This window comes from Chelonia mydas, chromosome 1 (genome assembly GCF_015237465.2).
Source record: "Chelonia mydas isolate rCheMyd1 chromosome 1, rCheMyd1.pri.v2, whole genome shotgun sequence".
Classification (NCBI taxonomy): domain Eukaryota; kingdom Metazoa; phylum Chordata; order Testudines; family Cheloniidae; genus Chelonia; species Chelonia mydas.
Window position 1 is genome coordinate 276,017,228 of NC_057849.1, and position 22,410 is coordinate 276,039,637.

A 22,410-nucleotide genomic window follows, 5' to 3' on the forward strand; every position below is an offset into this window, starting at 1 on the left:
ATGGTTGCTCATATACCATGATAACATATAAATAACTAGAGAAACACACCAATCAGCCATTGGTCTGATTTGGTATAACAATTGTACAATCCTGTGCCTCCTAATTTATTTGTCTACTAGATATTAATTTGACTTCCATTGCCTAAAAAAGTTTTCTTTTACAGGTAAAAAAAGAAAAAGAAAACAAAAGAAAATTAAGACCCATCCTATTGAAAAAGAAAGGAAAACATAAATACAGCTGCGTAACATAGCAGCAATTCCATTAAACTGCCCACACTGCAGTAACAAAGAGAAATTCAGTAAGGGGACAAAACCATGTACAAGGAAATCATAAAATAATTTACACACAGGTGACTTGAGAACTTGCTCGTAAATGACATAACAGACCCTACAATGAACCAAATCACCTGAATCACACCATATCAATTAAGAGGAGGAGGGTGAGTAAAACATCTAGTTGGCCACATAAGTGAGAAAGTGGAAATTCCCCCACATGGTTGGCCCTTTAGTTTGTGAGGCTGCTAGTGGGTCAGTCATTCAGAAGACCCATCAGTAACCTATCAAAGATCTAATGGCCTTTAGAAAGGGTGTGACCATCAACTAGTCACTGCCATTTTGCCAGAGTATGGAAAAAGAGTCAGTGTTGTGGGTCTCCAACTGCAACTGTGTAGTGGGGCCCACAGCTCACTTTAACGAGTAACATGCAAGTATAATGAATCAAATGCTGTTATCAGATGAACATCTAGGGAACTCACAATGTCCATGGGAACTGCCCACATGCATAAGAGGGCAAAATTTGACCCGTAGAGTAGACCAGAGTTTCTCAACCCATGGGTCAGGACCCGAAATTGGGTCTCTAGAATGTTTCAAAGAGTCATGTGGCAGTTCCTGTGGCTCCTGTCCCACAGGGTTGGCTGGGTTCACCTCTCTGCTCCAGGCACTGCAACCTCTGGTCCCAGCACCACTCAGGTATAGCCCAGCCGTCATGATGATGGGAGTACGGGTAGGCCAAATTTGAGTGAGTGGCTCTGCAACCCCATGAGCCAGGTCACAACTCCAATCACACAAATTTGGTCCCATCACGGGGGCAGGGCCAAACTTGAGCAGCACTGCCATCCCGGAGGTTGCAACGCCGGGAGCAAAAAGCCAAATCCAGCCAGCCCCACAGCACAGGAGCTGCAGGAGCCACCACTGTGGGGTGAGTACCGGGCAGGATCCAAGCCCCCTGCGGGGGGAGGATCTGACCAAAACCACCCAAAAGCCTCCACCCCCAGACTATTTACTGGGTCACAACAAGCTGTAAACATTTACAAATGGGTCCTGAGCCCAAAAAGATTGAGAACCACTGAAGTAGAAGATAGGACCATTAAAGCTCGGGCGGGGGGGAAGAAAAAAATAGCATTTCACAATTTTCTTAGGAAAGATACATGTAGGAAGTAGGAAATGAAATGTGCAAGAATTGTAATAATTACAATGAACAGAACAGACTAAAATTATTATGCTATTTGGAATTTTATATTGAAACTCTACCCCTACCTGCTCAACTTTGTCAGGGCAGTTTTCCCTGGTATATTCTCTATTAATAGCTAAACTTTTGCTTTACAGCTGAGGGAGAGTTAGAGATCAAAGAGTACACTTTTCTGTAGCCACACATAGACTGACTTTTATCCATATCGTCATCAATACTAAGATTCACAACAAGGAGCTTTCACACAATGCTAGGCATAATTAAATAAGCCATATTTCAATTTTTTACTGTATAATGTGCGAGTACAAATTCTGAAAGGAAATTTGTGCACTGTGTTACTCACAACCTGAAATTATATGATTTTTATACAGCCCTTGGGCTGCATGAAATTGCAGCACATAGAGGCATACAAGTCTAACTTCTCATTCTCTCAAAAAAGCGTCCTGCCTAGGTCCTCACAAAAATGAGCATTTTCCTCTTGCCACAAATGTTGGCAAGGGAATTGTATATAATTTCTGGCCATTTCACCTCTAGTCATTCATTATTCAGATGTTAAAGAAGATTTTTTGAAAATATATATCAAAATCAAAAGAATGCCTGATCTCAATACACTCAGCCTGCTTATACTGTACCTATGGAAATGCATTTATTGATTATCAGCACAAATTCAGAAAGCAAGCACACAATTTTAACAGCAAGGAAATGGAAGAGTAATGAAGTTAACTTCCATTTTGGAATATATCACAAAGTAAATCATTATGGCTGAAAGAAATTGGAGTAAAGTTTTCAAAAGAACCCAACAGACTTAGGAGCCTGAGTCCCAGTGAAATTCAGTGCCTAAGCCACTTTTGAAAATGGGACTTCTCTCTGTAAGAGAAATTTTGACAGAGCCATATTCCATCAGGTCAATTTTGCCAGAATATTGTTTTGAAAGACAACCGGAAAAAAACAAGTGTCAACAATGTCATATTACAACATTTTCAGAAGGAAGCATTTCAATTTTTCATTTCGGAATATTTTATTTTGTGTTATGTACATTTTATATTTATCATAATATAATTTTTAAAGTAAAAATTGAAAGTACATGTTTTGATTTTTGTCAAAACAAAACATTTTCAACAACCCAAAACAACTTTTATTTTTAATTTTCCTCTGTAGAGAATTCACAAGTTTTGGGGGTTGTTCTGATTCAGAACAAAGCCAGATTTTTAAACCTCAAAATCCTTACAAAACAAAATTTCTGTCCTCCACACAGCTCTTTTCCCAAGTCACTTAGATACTTTTGAAAATTTGCCTCTGAGTTACTGTGCCACATAATATGTTATGTCAAACAGGACATTAAAAGAAGAAATCACATTTTAGTGCACTTTGAGATGAAAATTATTTTAATTAAAGAGAAGTACTGTAGTAAATAAAAAGAACTGGGCAGTGTATTTTACTACACAACTTAACAAGTAATTAGTAGGCTGGTTAGGAGAGTACTATATGTGCCTAAAATAGTTTTATATTATTTTACTTTAATCTCAGATATTGTACAAAACACCTAGAATTCAAAGTACAAAAGCTATGTCATTAATATCGTTACCTTAATTTCATAAGTTGTTCCAGGGTTAAGATTGGTGAGAAGAACTTCCAAACTATCTGGTTTTGTTGTTACTTGGGTATAAGTTGTTTGCATCCATGGGCAGACCTCCTTATATTTAACAATATAGGATACAATCCTCCCATTTGGATGTGGCGGTACATTCCAAGAGAGCAGAATTCCTGCAGATCCTACTTTTTCACCGGCAAGGAACACTGGGGGTCCTGGATCTGCAAAAAGAACATTCTTGAACTAAATGATCAGATAACAATTCATATATCTTCACAGTTAATGCATACAAATAAACCATTTTTCAGCATAGACTTCTGAAGTGCCTAAAGACTAATATGCTCGTAAATATGAAGCTTTTTTCTCCCTCGAACATTGTTTCAAAAGCTGATTAAATGCTTTTTTGGAACACCAGGAACATTCTTTTATAAGAATGTAAAAAATGGAATGCTCAAAATCTTCACAGACAAAATAGAGTTTGATGCCAGATATTTTGCCAGTTTTAAGAGATATTTTTATAGCTTGCTCAGTTTCAGGATTCTTCACCTAAAACTACATAGAAATCTGTGCCACTGTTTCAGAAAATGTGTTTGCTACTGGTATACTTTTTTAAAGAAATCATATTAAATGAAGATGTCTGTATGTCTAGTTTGAAATGTGTAAAATACATAATATACAAATAAGAGCAAACACTTCCATAACTATCCATTAGGATTAATAAAGCTTTCAATCATAACCAGATTCTCCTTAAAAACAATTTTTAGAGGAACTTCAATTTTCTTCTAGACCACTCAGCAGATATATATGATGATGGTTTAAAGACAACAAATAACTGTCTAATATTTTCATGCAAAAATAGCACTACCAGGTTCAAACTCATTACTGATTGTAACCTATAAAGAAATATTGTACATATTTTAAGCAGTAAATCAAGCAATTATTTACCAGGAATGTGCAAAATTTGATAAGTCATAATTAACTCACAGGTTACATTAGTTGTCACTGTTCTACTGACTGGTGAACTGTATGCTGAAGAAGAAACTGAAGAAACTGTCACATTATATGTTGTTCCAGGAGTAACGCTAGAAAAATCAGCCTAAAATATCAAATTAATCCATATAAGTCTTTTGCCAAGATAAGTACAAACAGAAAATACAGTTTTAAACATTATATAAGGTGACATGACATAATATACATTACAGCAATAAAAACACTACATCACTTATGTTTGCTGCAATATAGCATTTTGTAATTGTATTTAAGTTACCCACTACAAGACTTGAAAAACATACAATATTAAAAAACAACAAAACTAACAGTTAGGTACAGCTGATTCTGTAAAAAAAAAACTGTCTATCATAGAGTACCATCATGGTAATATTTAAGTGCATGTGAAGCATTAGAAAGTCCTGCTCTTCTGAGGGAAGAAATAAAAAAATATTATAAAGATCCCTGAAAAACTTTCAAGTTTCCAACATCTATCTATCTTATCTTTTGAAATAAACATCACACTCCTTAATAGTAAGCATTTATACAAAATACCTGTGTCTCTGCAGTTCCAATTAAAAACAAAAGCAAAAGAACCAGAAATGTCATTATTATTATTATATTTTTTCAGACAGTAGAATCAAAAAGTGCTCCTATTTCTTTTTGATGGCTTAACAGGGAAATGTTGCCTGCATTAATGATTTAAGGCTAGATCTTCCTGGCAAGTACACAATTAATGAGCCTGTATTACTCAATAGCTCTGCCCTTCCTTTGTTAAACTATTCATGAACTCTTGGATGACTGGCTGTAGGTTTATAGTAGACGTTAAAAAAAAGTATTATAACTGTTGTTAAGGTAACAAACCACAGATGTTGAAATTTGCTCTCACAAATTTGGCATTAGTACTTTTGTATTCTCATCTATGTTAAAAAGCTAAAGAAGTAAGCTTCATGGTTGGTCAGTTCTGCAAAGAATTTTCCCATCAGCACAGTGCATAAACAAAAATTGGCCATCCAAATACTACAATAAAAACACATACCCGATACTCCCCACCTCCAAGATCTAGGACAGTAACAAAGCCATGACCAGGAATAAGATCCACACGAAACCTTTCCACATATCCATAAGGTAGTCTCCAATTCAGAGAGAAGGAATGTGACGAAACATTGAAGGCTTTAAGACCCTCTGGCTTTGCAGGTTCTGAAAGTAAATTACAAATTAAGAACAGATTAACCCAAACAAGGCGATAGGTAAAGCTAATTTCAACAAAAGTATATTACTGGTTACAATCTATCATAAAGATTATCCATCCCTGTTATCGAAGGTTTTTAAGACAAACATCTGTCAGGGATGTTCTAAATACACTTAGTCCTGCCTCAGCACAGGGGGCTGGACTAGATGACCTCTTGAGGTCCCTTTCAGCCCTACATTTCTCTGATTCTGTAAAGATGTCCATCTAGAGTTATATCTGGTTTACTCACCACATAAGGGCCTGATCCTGCCCCCACTGCAGTCAATGGCAGAACACCTGCTGAATTCAGTGAGAGCATGATTAGGGTCTATCTTTTTATTAAAATCATTAAAGAGCTTGAGTATTCACTCAAGCAAAACTCTTACTGACTTTAGTGGGATATGGCCCAAAATCACCAGAGACCAAGTAGCTTCTTGTCTCAGTTCATTGTTAAAATATATGAATGGCATATCATTAAGACCCTGTTTCAGCACCCAATCTCTATTCAGCAAGCATGTGCTTAACTTTATACATGTGTTTAAGTCCCATTAATAACCTCAAAGTTAAAGTCAAGCCAGTTCTACATGGCTTCCTGAATAAGGATGAATGTAAGCATGTGTTTAAATGTGTTGCTGAATTGGGGGCTAAGGGCTTATCCAGCGAAGTGGCTTAACCTTACACAGGCTGACAATGGATAGATAGATAGATAGTGAAGCAATATGCTGAGAACATATTTACCTACTCCCTCTGCAAGATCAGACTGTTTAAATGACTCTCCTGGAATGAACCCTAAAAGGAGCACTGTCACTGGAGCTCTGAAATAGCCATATTTCACATTTTGTTCTGCTTTTTACCATAAAAGTTAATATTTCTTCATATCTCTCAAATACTGGGGAGCCAAATAATGGCAGGAAGTTCTATTTGTTTCAGTTAAGCCCCCAAAATCTGGATGCTTAATCCAAATGTATCTTCTCCCTACATCCCCTCTTCTTTTACTACACCTGGGTCTTCCTCTCCACTCCCTTCTTGACATCTTGTTTCACCTTCACTCCCTTCCTTCTTTTCCTCCCTCTGTCTCATATTTAAATCATTCTTTGCCCCCCTTCAGACTCAAAGTTGAATCAGTCAGTTTTCTTCAGCAGGTCATTAAAAGAGTCATCCTCCTACTTGATCAGAGAAGTGCTCTTGCCCATGTGCATCCCTCTGCATTTCTCCTCCTCTCCATTCTGTAATCTTGGAGAATCCTCAACTGAAAGATCTCCTTTGCATATGTCACAGAGCAAGTCCACTCACTAGCACCTTCACACATGTACCACTATCCTAGCGCTCATTCCAGACCTCCCAGTATTGCTCATATCCCAACTCCACGCTGTGCAGAGTGCTGCATCATTCCACATCACCCACTCCAACATATCGCATTACTCCTGTCACAAAAGACCTCCACTGGTTCCTCATCCACCACAAAATTACTCTTATAACCTTCAATGTCCACTAGGATCACAGCCCCTCTCATTCTCCTTACCCGTTTCCCTGTGCTCTGTCAATTCTGTCCTCGTCTCAGTTCCTATTCCCCTTCTTCTCCTCTGTTGAAGACTATTCTTTTGTTCCTGCCATGCTCAATATCTAGAACCTTCTACCCATTCCCCTTTGCCTCACAGTTTCTCCAAATGGAGGTCAAAATGCTACAGACAGTGAGCTCCCAACCATTTTCCCACACTATCACTTTTGCTATTCATGTATCTCCTGTCTTTTGTCATCATCATCTACTGTCCCAAACTCCTATGATATGTATATTCTCATTACAACAGCAAGGCATTTGGAAAGATTGTAGCTGTAGATTTTATTGTATTGTAATGACCAAGAAGGCACTGGATCAAAGTGCAATATCTGGTACAAAAACCTCCCCCTGTATTTTGTGAAAATCCAAATAGGAACCCTATATGCAGAGAACCTGCAAGTTCTGTATGTGTTCAACTGAGCCACACAAATTCCTTATTACTAATATCAGTTGCACTAGAGACAGGGGGATTGATTATGGTCCCCAATAGAGCTCCTTTCCACCCCTGTGGTAGTGTACATGAGTCATGTGTCCAGCACAGATTGAGCTGACTAACTGGTCCCCATCACAAACCCCCATATAGAGAGCATGCTGGGTGTGAGGCAGGAGTAGGTGCGGAGTGCTACAGAGATTCTGGGCCGCTGCAAAGCCCACAGGCAACCTGGGGAGGTGGCCTAAGGTTAGTTTTGGCCATTGCAGCAGCCAAAATCCAAAGGGTGCAATGATGGCATGAAGCCATCTTTGCTCTCCACTCTGGGCTGGGCATCTTAGGAGAAAAGCATGGAATCTAGCCCTAAAATTCAAATTTGAAAATGAAAGTGTTGTTGCCTTAACTGAAAGCTTCCAAGGCATTCTTTACAAATGTAGCCCTAGTAGTAATCTCAGTAATTGATAAATAAATCATATTAAACACTAATGGGATTTAGAAAAAGCGGTAGAGCTCAACAGCAGTTTTGCATTCATAAGGAGTATGTGGCAGTGCTCTATGATCCAAATCTAGACTCCAGTGCCTGACTCGTTTAGACATGTTGAATGCCAGGCAGATGCATACAGCAGACAGGGGAACTCTCCCCTTTCCAGGTCATGCAGTAGTTGCAAAGCCACTTCACAGAGGCTATTCCAGTTTTCTCAGCAGACATTTTACACACTCCCAACCAATGTGGTGGACAGGAGGATCTACTGCATGGCAAATCCTGTCTTTTCCCCCTAAACTCCTACACCCTGCACACTGATGTAAAGAGAACTCATGACCTAGACTCCCTCATACAGAGAGGATGCACTCTTCACCTGCCTCCCTGTCCCACACATACACGCAACCTGCCTCTTCTCCTTTCCCTTGCAAAACAAAACTGCAGTGGTCACACTCCAGAAGACCTGTGCATGGCCATGGAGCAGGGGGCTAGATTTGCCCTTGAATAAATAACTCCCTATATGTCAATATAAGTCCATACCTTGAAGAATTATCTGATTGATTGTTTTTCCTTTATTGAAGGAAAATCAACGCTGATTGCAGAAAATCATTACAGATTGTGAAAACAAATTCACCTTTGCTTGCCTCTCTTTTATCCACTGGCTTAACCTACTGGCCCACTTTCCCTGTTACTTATATGAAAGTTTCTGCCAACAAATCTGACTAACATACATTCCATATGCGCTTTCAGAGTTCTGTTTCTGTACTGTATAACCATTTGCCAGTTATGTTTCTTGTAAGGTTCAATCTATACATAGTCAGAAAAGTATTTAATAGCTTTTATGGACCTATGACTTTTTTACATTAATCCATAGGAGGTTTAGGTTAGGATGATGACCTGGCTTATTGTTTTTCCAAACAGAAGCCCCAATTCTGCAAACCCTTAGGCACATGAGTAGCTTTTAGCCATGTGAGTAGTTCCACTGCATTGAAAGAGACCACTTTTATGTGGAAAGTTACTCATGAGACAGATAAACAAAAGGGCTTCGGCATCCAACTGCCACATTAGGTGCCTAAGATGAACATTTAGGCATCATTGAGACCTTCGAAACCCATGCTTAGCTGCTGCTGAACCCTGGAAGTGCCTAAAATCCCTACAGGCCTAAGTTTTTGCCAGTGGTCATACACACAGCTGCCTCAGTCTAGGCACCTGGTTGCATATGTCACACTTAAGCACCAGCAAGATGTTCAAACAGTGCATTCCCCCACCTCCTGGCCCCCTTGCAAGCCTAAGTCTGCTGGCTCAGGCCAGCTGCAGGTGTCTAACTGCAGCGTAGACATACCCTTCGGCTGCTCCCTGATCAACATGCTGTCTTCTGTGGACCCCATTCTTAGTGCCTAACTCTTCCTATGTATTGTATAGGGAGCCTAGGCCTTCTAACTCAAGGTTATGGATTTCACTGGGTGGCAAGTCACCTAAAAGTTAGGCACTGCATCAGAGTTGCCATGCCTAAGTTCCTTTGTGTATCTGGGCTACACACGCTTAAGTGTTTGCAGGATCAGGGCTGTCAAATGCTTTCTACCTTCCCCTTTTACTATTGGTAGGCTTCAATCAGATCATACTATATCTCGCTAAAAAACTGGGACAATTTATATATTACTGTGCAAATGGAAAAAACAGTTAGGAGTAATTAATTATAAAAGTGATTAATTATAGGTAAGAGTAATCAAATCAAAATTACGAGTATGTCAAATAAATCAGAACTACCTTGAAACTGTGAATTGTGAAAATTCCTGTGTCAGTTTTCTGATCACAATCTAGCTTGTTACAGCCAAAGAGATAAAGAATGAGACAGTTACTATATCCTGCCATCAGCCGTCAGATGAATAATTACTGTGAGACATGACTGCCTTGTAGCTGATCCTCTGAATACAAATAATTGCCTTTTATCACATTCTTATCAATAAATGTTTGATTTTAGTGCTTTAATACTCAAAAATTAAAATGGAATATCACTTAAATGCAGCATACGGAAGTTTATCAGATGGTTGCATTAGAATCAGTTACAGTAAAATTAATATCAGATTTGTTCCCAATGATTATTCTAAACCACTGGTAAAGAACGAAAAAAGAGATTACAACCTGTTGTGTAAAAAACATAGTAGACTTCCCCAAAAAGACCAAAAATAGCAAAATGGAAAGCCTGATTTGGACAAGAGGGAAACCAGAAAGGTTCTATAGTTTCCTGTTATCACATAAACAATATGAAGCTTTAAGGTACTCCTTTTTATTGGACTAAAAAAAAATACAATGGACACACTTATGAAAATCATGTTCTTTTCATTAGCGCATGGAAAACTGAGAAATGCAGAGCAACGGATACTCTGCAGTGTGTTAATTCAGAGCTCATAATTAAATCAAGAGTACACAGGACGAAAGGTGACCCAAGGGGGAAAAAATCAGGAATATGTCTGGACTGGAGCTTCGCGCCTTAAAAACTCTGCCTGGATTACAGTAACAGGGAAGACTATCATGGGCACCAATCCAACTCATATATGCTTAACTTTACCCACTAACTTCAGTGGGACAACTCACAGTGCAAAAAATTAAGCATGGCCCTAAGGTACAGGATCAGGACACAGCGTGTTAGAAAAATCAAATCACAGATTAAAATTTGTATTTTTCAAAAGCTACAAAAAGTAACAGAACTGATCCACTCAGGGAGTCACTGTGAGTGCTATGGTACACCAGCCCACAGGTGCTTGCTCAGAGGCAAGTGTTGTAGATGGTCCAAGCACAAGGCCCTTCAGGCACTAGCCCTCAGTGGGTTCCCATAAACACTCTCAGTGGCTGATGAATAACAAAAGGTTGCTGTATTAGAGCTGCCAGAAATAAACACTGCAATTATCGTGGGGCAAAACTGCTTTAAAAGACAAACACAAGATGATAAGAAAATAAGAATAGCCATACTGGGTCAGACCAAAGGTCCATCTAGCCCAGTATCCTGTCTTCCAACAGGGGCCAGTGCCAGGTGCCCCAGAGGGAATGAACACAACAGGTAATCATCAAGTGATCCATGTCCTGTCACCCATTCCCAGCTTCTGGCAAACAGAAGCTAGGGACACCATCCCTGTCCATCCTGGCTAATAGCCATTGATAGACCTATTCTCCATGAATTTATCTAGTTCTTTTTTGAACCCTGTTATAGTCTTAGCCTTCACAACATCCTCTGGCAAGGAGTTCCACAGATTGACTTTGCATTGTGTGAAAAAATACTTCCTTTTGTTTGGTTTAAACCTGCTGCCTATTAATTTCATTTGGTGGCCCCTAGTTCTTGTGTTATGAGAAGGAGTAAATAACACTTCCTTATTTACTTTCTCCACACCAGTCATGATTTTATAGACCTCAATCATATCCCCTCTTTGTCATCTCTTTTCCAAGCTGTCTTATTAATCTCTCATACAGCAGCCGTTCCATATCCCTAATCATTTTGTTGCCCTTTTCTGAACCTTTTCCAATTCCAGTATATCTTTTTTGAGATGGGATGACCACATCTGCATGCAGTATTCAAGATGTGGATGTACCATGGATTTATATAGAGGCAATATAATATTTTCTGTCTTATCATCAACACAACAGGCTCCAATTCAGCCCCTAAGTAGGGTAACCACCTGTCCCTAACAATGTGACAGTCCTGAAATGCAGAGTTCAAGTCCTGGCCCCAGGCTGAATGATTCTGGGATAGCATTTGTCCAGGATTCCCTGCAGCACTGCTCCACACCTGCCCAAAGCTCAGGGACAACACCAGCCTCTTCCCAGTGGGGAGGAGGGGTGTGAGGTGGGCCATGAGGCCACACCCCTGCTCCTCCTTTTCCCCCCAAAGCCCCACTCCTGGTCAGACCAGAAGCCAGAGCTGGGCTGTGGTAAGTGCCGTGCAGACTGCTGTGGGGAGTCTTGGACCCTCCACCTGCCCTGGGCGGCGCACCCCAGGAGGTGGGGACATGGGCCAGAGGCTGTTCTCGGGCACCTTGGCACCCTTCCCAGGGCAGTTGGAAGGTCCGGGCTTCCTGGGCGGCTCCTAACACTGCCCAGCTCCAACTTCTGGCCTGGCCAGAGCGTGGGGCCTCAGAGGGAAGAAGAAGAGCAGAGGACAGGGCCACAGAAAGGGGACACTGCATGTGTCCATTTTTGCATTTTGAAAAGGTGGTCACCCTACTCCTAAGGGCAGTCCACTACAGGAGTCTTATGATGGGGCTCCTTAGGCCTAGTGCCAGGGATACTCACACCAGGCCAGCCCTCTCCTCGATGCCCTCATGCCCCTGGCCTGCAAATCCTCCAGCTAGAGTCCAATCCTTTTATCTGGCACATGTAGTCTCATTAAGGCCTGTAACCACTCTCCCTAACTTTGTTTGTAAGCCACTCCTGGCTATCTATAAGCCATTGCCATGGCCTCCTCGCCAGCAATACGTTGCTTCCCAACCTCGCCCTCTGCCCTTCAGACCCAGGTATTACGCTGCATGGCCTTCTCTCCCCAGTCAGCTCCCCTCTGACTCAGCCTGTTGTCACTACTTTTTGCTATTACTCCCAGGGTGGAGAATTACCCTTTCTACTGATGCTAAACAATCACAGAGTATTTGCTTTTTTGTGGGGGAGGGTCTAAATTCCAAACCCGTTTCATTAAACTGGTATTTTAGCACAACTATCATTTGTTCATATAGTTCATATATATATAGGGTCTGCCATTTTAGCACTAAACATTAATTTGATTTGATTTTATCCTTAATAGCACTCAGATATCCTTGCCTGACAAGTGCTATATAAATGCAAATCACATGATATTGTCATAAGAGGAAAAATCAAATTATCATGATTTGTGAAATCTCATTATGGTCCAGTAGCATGTAATGAAAGCAGTTTTCACAGTGCCAGGGTTTTTGTTTTGTTTTTTCATCTTTACAGATGAACTCAGCAGCTTCCTGACTAGTGGCAAGTTCTGAAGTGCGAAAAGGACATTTCTTTTTCATTTGTGTGGATAGATCTGATTTGAATTAAGGAAACCTCTTTGAGGCCATTATCTTTCTCTACAATCTGTGATAAATTGACAGGTTCTTGTAGAAACATTAAAGATCATTATTTTTGGAGTATTTATGTGGGAAGCTCTTAAATAAGGTATGCGCAATATTTCTTTTACTAAAGCTCAGCTTAAAATGAGAGATGCCCCAATTGGACTGCTTAAAATAAAAACCTCCGTCCCCCTAGTATTAACCTAACTCTCAAATTAAATGCAAACACTCAGGTTCAGAAAACTCTCCCTCCCCCACTCCTCTCTCTTTCCCTAAAGAACCTGTCTGAGGCCCCAATCCTGCATATATGCACATGCTTAACTTTACACTCTGTACATGGTCTTACTGAAGCCAATGGGATTTCTCACAGTGCATAAAGTTAAGCATGTGCATTAGGTCTTTGCAGTATCAATACTTCAGCCCATCTACTCCTCCATTATCCACCTTTCAATACACACACACAAACACACCTTCTTACCTACAGTAGCAGGTTTTCTTCAAGTCACAATGACTGAACATATCATTATCTCTGCAAAATACTTCTGTAACTGTACAGCCACTTTCTGTTCCTGTGTCCTACTCAGTGCTTACCAGATATATTCCCAGATAAAATAAATCATGTTAAAATGAAGTTAAGGTTGAAGGTTTCTATCAGTACCTTAGGGGTATAAAATATTACAGTGATATTTTAATTACCTGAAAACCAGGAAATTCAGAGTTAAGGTTATACTTAAAGAAATCCAAACATGTTGAGGTAAGAAATGCATGGTCAAGGCACCCAAGCAACCTTAACTCTACCCACTAGTGAACCACTCAAAAAGTAAACAATTTATAATTAACAAACTGTTTTTTAAAGACTTATGAGACTTTTTTTCCATATTTCCCCCTCATGGTATTACTACAGGTCGGATTTGTTAGCCTCACTGTCTCTATGCTTTAAGGGATCCCTCTGCCTTCCTACCTTAGTTCCTTGACAGTCTTACCTTGGTGCTCAATAACAAGAGCCTTTCAAACACTGATGCCCAAACTTAGCATGCAGCCACAGAATCTTTAAAGAGCACTGATGATCACATTAAGTAATCTACCAATGAGAACCCTAGACATTTGTTCAGTCTCCCTCATATCACAGTCATTACAACCAATAAAATATTTGCATGCAAATTAGCTATAGAGAAAGGAGTGACAGGTTGACTTACTTTTGATGTCACCATATTTTTCCTGTTCAAACTTGTGTAGGTAAGATTTGTATTATTATTTATTTATATTATGGTAGAACCGAAAGGCCTCAACCAAGACTGAAACATCATTATGCTAAGTGCTGTACATACATAGTAAGAGACAATCCCTGTTCCAAATAGTTTACAACCAAAGGCCTAAATCCTGCAAAGATTTACACACCTGCTTAACTTCATACGTAGTGACGTCCCATTGACATCAATGTGACTACTCCCAGACAGTGAAATTCAGCTCATGCATAAAGTCTTTACATGATTGGGCCTAAATAATGATAGTACCCAAAATAAAGGCATTATCTCTACTTGAGTAGTTTTCTGATATTGTACCTTCAGATGTGTTTTAATGCTGTATTGATGAGGCACAGCTGGGACCACAACAAAAGGAAACTACTTTGTATGCACTATTCAGATATCGTACTGTAAAACCTCATGAAAATATTTCAGAATTCATCCAGAAGCTCAGTATCAGGAGTGGCAATGCTTACATTCTATTTGTTTAAAATGAGTTATACAAGAATATTGTACAAGAATAAATGTGCACTGACATTTACCAAGTGTGACCGAATGCTCCGCTGTATTCACACCGTACACACCATCATAATAATCTTTGTACCAAATATGCTTAGTGAGGTATCATTTGAAAACTAATAACTGACTGGTCAATAATATCATGGTGAAATGTGTGTGGCAACACTATATGTAAAGTTATGAACATAATATGAAATTATGACTGAAACGTGTTTACTAGACAAGTCTGGGGAGGGGGTAAACCTGTTTCTCAAAGAAAAAGGACAACTGATGCCTCTAGCCAGGTGTCATCCAAGTTAATTGGCAATCACTGGTCAACTGGCCATTCTTTGGCAATGAAGGGGGTCAGTAATAGATCCATCTGCATTCTAACAAACAACAACACGGAATCTTTTTCACCATGAGACTCCATGTTTCCTTCCTCGTAGCTGGAATTAACTTTATTTAGAGGTAACCCTCAGGAAAATGCATTTTGAAGGGTGACTGGACAATAAAAGTGAGGGCAAAAACACCCCAGGCTCTCTCTCTCTCACACACACACACAGGGTAAGGATTTTACCTTGAACCAAGTCTAGTTTGTTAACTTTTAGCTACTAGAAAGTGTTTTATCTTTATTTCTCTTGTAAACATTTCTGACTTTAATACCTTGTACTCGCTTAAAATCTCTTTGTAGTTAAATAAAATTGTTTCATTGTTTTATCAAAACTAATCCACTGTCATGTTTAACTCCATTTAAAGTAGCAGGCTGTTGGATATTGACCCCCTACAAGCGCAATGGTCCTATAAAATCTAAACTGTCCAGGAGAGGGCTGGACAGTGCAGAACACATGTTTTGTGGGAAATTCAGGACTGCGAGTGTGTTGAGGTCACCCTGCAGGTAGTAATCAAGGCTGCTCGAAGCCAGAGAGTGTGGCTGGTGTGTTGCCAACAGGCTGCTGGGGTCAGAGTTGCTGGATCAGTATTCAGAGTAGCAGCCGTGTTAGTCTGTATTCACAAAAAGAAAAGGAGTACTTGTGACACCTTAGAGACTAACCAATTTATCTGAGTATAAGCTTTCGTGAGCTACAGCTCATTTCATCGGATGCATAAAGTGTTTTTCCACTTTCTGCATCCGATGAAGTGAGCTGTAGCTCATGAAAGCTTATGCTCAAGTAAATTGGTTAGTCTCTAAGGTGCCACAAGTACTCCTTTGGATCAGTATTGTAGCTATACACACACACTCAGGGTATGACCTGCTTGCTATTTGTGAGCAGCCCAGGTTGTGAGCTACAACAGCAAAGCATTGTGAGGCACACAAGGTTGCAGGGCAGGTGGTAACACAACCCCTCACTGGTCTGAATTATACCCAGAATGTGATGCCTACCCACTTGCAAGAATAAAGAGAAAAAGAGAGAAAATGTACAAACCTGTTACAATTTCAATGAATGTGATAGCTCCTTCAACGTGGCCTCTGACTCTTTGTAATGTGAAATTATAAATGCTGCCAGCAGTCAGACCTGTAACTGTGTAGTCATTCAGCACTCCCAAAAGACTATATTCTTTCCTGAATGTACTGTTTGATACAGCTACTGTATAATGGGTGAAGTTTGTCCTGGTTGGATTCCACATGAGCGTGGCAGAGGAAGTATTTGTCTTTTTTAACATTAGGCCACATATCCCAGCTGGTTCTACATTTTTAAAGAAAAAAGATAAATAAGATGGACAGATATATTAGACTGACAAAGAAAATAAATTATAAATAATTAATTTAAGTAGACTTTATCATATTCAACTAAAAGTTATACCAATCTGCAAAAATATGGAGTTTCAATGTGACTGTTTTGAGGTTTTCTAATATTATGAAATATAAAGCTTTTAAGGAGATTTTCTGGTCACGGATGCAGAATAGCCAGTACAGTTCTGCTACCTGGAGAAAGAAGGCAGGAATTGGGGAGCAAGCACAGTGGATATGCACCCTATGTATATAATGCAGTCTATGTGATTCCAGACTAAGCAGGATTCCAAACCTAGCAGAGCTCTCATTAGAAAAACACAGCTACTCAGTTGCAGAGACATGAGAATTGAACCCTTCATAAATAACATTAATGATTCTATTCACAGAAATTTAAAGTTTACAAAAATATCATGGACAATACTATTTTATAAGTGAAGAATTTAGTCACTAAATATTTCATATATTCACTTAAAAATCAACACATCAAACTATCCAGAGTCAATGATAAAAGTTACCCAAAAAAGACTTTTTGTACTTATATTAGCATTTCTAAAATGACATTCATTTTAATTAATAATTAATAACCAATAATTAATAGTGTTTTCTTTAACTTATGTGCCTTGTTACAATTTGAAGGAAAATGCTTTTCAGGTTTCCCTAAAGGTGTACATTACAGAAATGTTAATTAAGCTTGCATGCAGACTCCTGAAATCTTGTTAATTTATGCAACATTTTTCTGTGAAAATTGGCAGGGCTTACTATAGAGCAAGGGGAAGTTTATTCACAGGTAAATCTTTGCCCAGCTACATATTGGATTTACCCTTGATACTCATGAAAATATTTGGCCAAAGATGGACTTCTCAAACGGGAAGATGCTTACTCCCTCTGCCTGGGATGCATTTTGCATCAATAAGAATCTGCCAGGCCTGGGGCTGGCTATCCTGTGAGTAACTGGCTGAGTAGGTTCGCTGTGCTTGCAGAGCAACCTCACTAAATCACTCAATGGTTAAGGAGTTTGGGACCAAATAAACCACAGGAAACCACAAAATAAGAGGGGGGGAAGGGCTGAGAGATGTGTGTATGAGTTTGGTGGTTTAGTTTTTCCAGAATCTGAAGTAAAACTATTTCTCCATGACTCCTCCCCAAACATCCCCTACTCTTTCCATGCTATTCTCTGGTAGCACTACTGCCAGTGCAATGGAACTTCTTAAACTTGGTGTTTACTTTTGTACCTGCTGAGCATTTGGAGCACAATTTGTCTACTTTGTCATGCTTTCTAGCACAGTCAAGCACAAAAGTATCTTCTCATAAGTATGCTGAAGCCTCTGTACAAGAGCAATCATTCAGTTTAGTATCTCTATTTTGCAGGAATTTTAAGAAACATTGAAAGTAAAGTGTAAGATCATATTAAAAGCATTAGGATCTGTTCTTGGAACACTCAGTGGAGATCGCACATCTAGAGCTGGAAGTTTGTTGCTTCATGTAGCTACATCTCTTCCTTTAATGCTGTATCTGTAATTGAACCCACATCTCTTGAGTTTTAACCCCGTGTACTAGACTGAAGACCTTCCTCTAGATTACCAGTGCAACTAGGAGCTGAATGTAGCTTATAGCCTTCATTTTACCCAAACTATTCTTTTGTAACCACATATATTCATTACAACTATCCATATTTATTTTGCCACCTTAAAAGGAACCAACTAAGAAAAACTATGAAGTGTTTTCTCACTTGTGGTGACTTTTTTCTCCACAGCCATGCTGGAATCCAAGCCTTTAATTGTCTTTAATTGAAACAAGTAGTCCATTCCAGGGGTTAGATTTTTCACTATAGCTCTGCTGCCATAAACAGTTGTTGTACGTAGTGTTTCACTGTTTGCTATCAAACAATAGGAAAGCTACAGAAGAAAAATACATTTTAGTATCAAATTCTTTCATCTCACAATAGTAAGGTTCAGAGATGTCAGCTAATATCTTATAGTGAAAATGTATTATAATAGCCAGATATTGCAAAGACAGAAAATCTTTTTCAGAGATTAATATTAAAGTTCACAAGTTTTGTAACACTTTCCATAAAAATCTGTAATAAATTAGGGTAATTAAAAGAGACAGCATGGACTAGCGGACCCAGCACCATGCTGGGAGTCAGGAGCCCTGGATTCTAGTCCCAGCTCAGCCACTGACCTATTCTGCTTCACTGGGCAGTTACCTCACTTCTCTGTGCTTTTAGTTCCCCTCTCACTCTTCTCAGTTTAGTTCATAAGTGCTTCAGGGCAAGACAGTCTGTCAGTGTGTGTTTATACAGTGCCTAGCACAATGGGTACATCTACATGGCACACAAAGTCCTAGCTCTGACTCAGGTTTGAGCCCAAGCTCCTTTTTCACCCACCCACCCACAAATCAGTCTGACTTGAGTCAGCAAGGACTCAGGATCCAAGTCCTAGGACCCGGCTAGAGGGGTAGGTCAGAGCTCAAATTCCACTGTGACTCAGGTCCAAGCCCTGTCATCTTGCAATGTGGACACAGGTCAAGCTGCAGACCTGAATCAGAAGGTCTGCATAAAGAAAAGGAGGGCTTGTGGCACCCTAGAGACTGACAAATTTATCTGAGCATAAGCTTTCGTGAGCTCCTAACAGGTGGAGAAATGCATCTGATGAAGTGAGCTGTAGCACAGAATACAGACTAGTACGGCTGCTACTCTGAAGGTCTGCATAGTGCAGTATGGATGCTTTAGCACAGCTGTGAGACCCAAGACCAGAAATTGTAAACCCAGGTTTACAATGCAGTAAGGACACTCAAGCATGGGCTTAGAAACACTGAGTCCACAAGCCCAGGGTGCAGCGTAGATATCCCCTATGAGGCCCTAGCCTCAGCTGAGACCTCTAAGGGTATGTCTACACTGAAATGTAAGCCCAGTGTTAGTGGGACTCGAGTTAGTTGACCCATGTTAGGGAATCCTGGACTTGAGCGTCTACATTGTATTTTAACCCTAGGTTAAGAATTTTCTGACCCGTGCTCGAACCTAGGGCTCTGGCATCCACACTGCAGTACAGACCCAAGTAAAAGTAACCCTATCCCAGAGAGCCTAGTGCCCCCTTCCACCTCTCCGAAATGTGGCTGCTCTAGACCTAGGAACATGGTGCACTGTGGGAAAACTTTACTGCCCACCCAGCACATTACCAGGAAGCAGCTCACTATGCAAAAGGCTTGATCAGTTTGCTCTCTGATGCAAACTCAGGAGGGTCTCTGACAGTGTGTTTTCAGATGGATGATCAGAACACAATGGGGTAACGCTGATCTGAGCTGCTGCCATTTGCCAAAAGGTTGGGGGGAGGCTTCTGTTTTCAATAGAGTGGGTTGCAGATTGTTGGGATAAGGAAAGAAGGTAAGGAAACTGTTTCTGTGCTTGCTTCTTTAAATTAAGATGGTTAAAAGCAGCATTTTTCTTCTGCATAGTAAAGTTTCAAAGCTATATTAAGTCACTGTTCAGTTGTAAACTTTTGAAAGAACAACCATAACATTTTGTTCAGAGTTACGAACATTTCAGAGTTACGAACAGCCTCCATTCCCGAGGTGTTTGTAACTCTGAAGTTCTACTGTACTTCCAGATGACTCCTAGGACCTGAGTCAAGTGGGGCTGTGGCTACATTGCAAAGCAATAGGGCTCAGATCCTGGGTCTGGTATGACTCAAATTTGGAACCTCCAGCCCGCAGGATCCTGGGACCCTTGGTCTGAATACTGGGTTAGTGCAATTGCACTGTAGATGCAAGGGGGGTTAGCTTTGAGCCTGGGCTCAAGCACGGGCTTACACTGCAGTGTAGACATATCCTAGGAGCAAACTTAATACAAATAATAACAATAGTACATCCTCTGCCCCATTTTAATCGGCATTTGAAGCAGCAAAAATACTTGTGTGTAGAAACTGAAACTAACAGAAAACAAGTCTATGTTCTTTTCATCATTACAAAACTAAGGCTTCACTCCAATTAACCTCCCTCCATTACTCTATTTAAAGAACGAAATAACTAAGATCCAGACCCCTATCCATTCCAAATGGGGCCAACACAGAGTTTTATCAGGAAGTGGTGTTGGTGTTGGTGGGGGAAACAGGATTTGCCAGATCACCACCACCTGCAGAAGCAGCAGAGAGGAATTGGCTCTCAAACACCACAGATCCACATACTGCTGCACAAATTTAGGAAGATTTTCTGGAACCCAGGGCTATTTGCATTGAGGTCCTATGCGTCTGCACCATCTCCAGAGCCACCTGCCCCCTCCAGTGGTAGAGCAGCTTCACAAACACTAAGAGAGGAAACGAAAACCCTGTTTTATAGCAGTATTTCCAAAGGGTGGGGTGTGCCCCCCATGCAAGGATGGACACATGGGGTTTGGGGAGATGTACAAATTAAGAGAGGTAGGCCTTTAATAACACATGGTGGGTTTCAGGGGGACCATGACTGAGTTCATTTTACTGAAGTGGCACTCAGTATTCATAAGTTTGGGGAGCACTATCTTATATACTGGAGTGGCAAATTCAGTTATCTTCAAAGAGTTTATTAAACAGCTGTGGAAGGAATTTGAAATGTCTTAACCTTTTTACTTCTCTTTCCATTTTATATTCATGTTTCTTACTAATTTATTGGTATTTATACTACAGTAGTGCACACAAGCCCCTGTCAGGATTGGGGACCTGTCATGTATAGGCACCAAATAAGATGAGGTCCCTGCCCCAAAGTGCTTTCTGGTTATCTGTAACATTACTGAAATAATTACTTTCCCTTATAACAAACAGTTCAATTTAAATTTATGAAACTACAGTATATTATTTTATCATAGGGGTTTTTAAATAGCTTGAAAGAGTAATGGCTAAACAGTTCACCCAACACCTTGGCAGTAATGTAGAGCGATGTAGTTGACTCAGTGGCTGGCATGACTTTAGAAGATTCATTTCCCAGGCAGATGGAGCGCATTAATGGCTGACAGGTGAGGTGCTTGTGCTCTAAAGGAAAATAACAATACACTCTAATAGCAAACCCCTGCTAGCTGAATCACAGAGCAGTACTGACTCCAGTTTTGCAGGAGACCACCTACCAGCCATTTGGATTAGAGTGAAGATGTAAAGAATAAGAACTACCTAATGGGTAAAAGAGCAGGTCAAGAATTAATGGATAGGATCAGGCATATAGATTTAGTTTGGACTAGGGCCAGGTACTTCACAGCTCTTGGTGCACCTGGACCAAAAGAAAAAAAAATCATATAATATTCTTTAAAACTGTAATTTTCAAAGGAGCCTAAGGGAATTAGACACCCAACTCCATTCATTGGTACGCTTCAGCAGCTCCATCCTACTCCAAAGCCGTATAACTGCTTTCTAGCACCACAAAGGGATAGTACCACTGAACTGCATCATACCAACAAATAGGATTTGGCCACATAACTCCCACAGGCTTCTTTGAAAATCCCAATGTAAATTCCTAGGCAGTTTCAAGGTCTGTGAGACTAGTCCTGCCCTAGTCCCTTCCATGGGCATTGAAAGCCCTGAATGCAATGAAACTCTGCAGCACAGGAGAGCAAGAGTTAAGAAGCACATGAAGGAAGTCTGCAAACACATGTGCCACCAAGCTGTGCTCTGTAAGAGCCCCTTGTGCTTTAGCATGCGTGGTTTTTGAGGGGCAAGAGTTGGGCCAGGGAAAAGGAAAGGCAGGGCAGGTAGACCCACAACTTCACAGATCCACCAGCTGCTGCCCCCCAGGACAGGAGGGCTTGGGGGTGAAGAGAAGTATCACAGGAACGAGAGTGACCTGAAAGCACAGTGGTACAGCCATGAAGTGGCCGGGAGTGCGGATTCCATCCCCTCAGACCCTTGTGTATCTCCCTAGCACAGTGCCTGTTTCTTTGGGCTTAACTCCACGAAGAATGTTGTTTACTCGTGTGAATTACAGAGAGTGGCAAAATATTAAAAGCAAAGTAATGTATTAAAATATCTACATTTATATGAAACAAGAAAGCACATTTTAAGTATTATCTTCACTCTACAAACTACTATACATGTCACGGAAAGATGATGAGCTGGGATGATTAATTTTAAATGATTAGTAAAATGATCCCAATTATGCAGGTACACTT

At 40.3% G+C, this 22,410-nt stretch overlaps 1 protein-coding gene across 3 annotated transcripts in view; it reads right to left on the bottom strand.

The window, feature by feature from the left end:
• Positions 1 to 22,410, bottom strand: part of PTPRQ (protein tyrosine phosphatase receptor type Q) — a 212,322-nt gene that overhangs the window by 157,195 nt on the left and 32,717 nt on the right. For all 3 annotated transcript variants that reach the window (XM_043547169.1, XM_043547172.1, XM_043547163.1), the window contains 5 exons: positions 18,016 to 18,181; positions 15,979 to 16,239; positions 5,086 to 5,246; positions 4,044 to 4,155; positions 3,054 to 3,280 (listed from right to left, as the gene is read on the bottom strand). In XM_043547169.1, the coding sequence (XP_043403104.1) occupies positions 3,054 to 3,280; positions 4,044 to 4,155; positions 5,086 to 5,246; positions 15,979 to 16,239; positions 18,016 to 18,181 (927 nt within the window). The remainder of the gene's footprint in view (positions 1 to 3,053; positions 3,281 to 4,043; positions 4,156 to 5,085; positions 5,247 to 15,978; positions 16,240 to 18,015; positions 18,182 to 22,410) is intronic.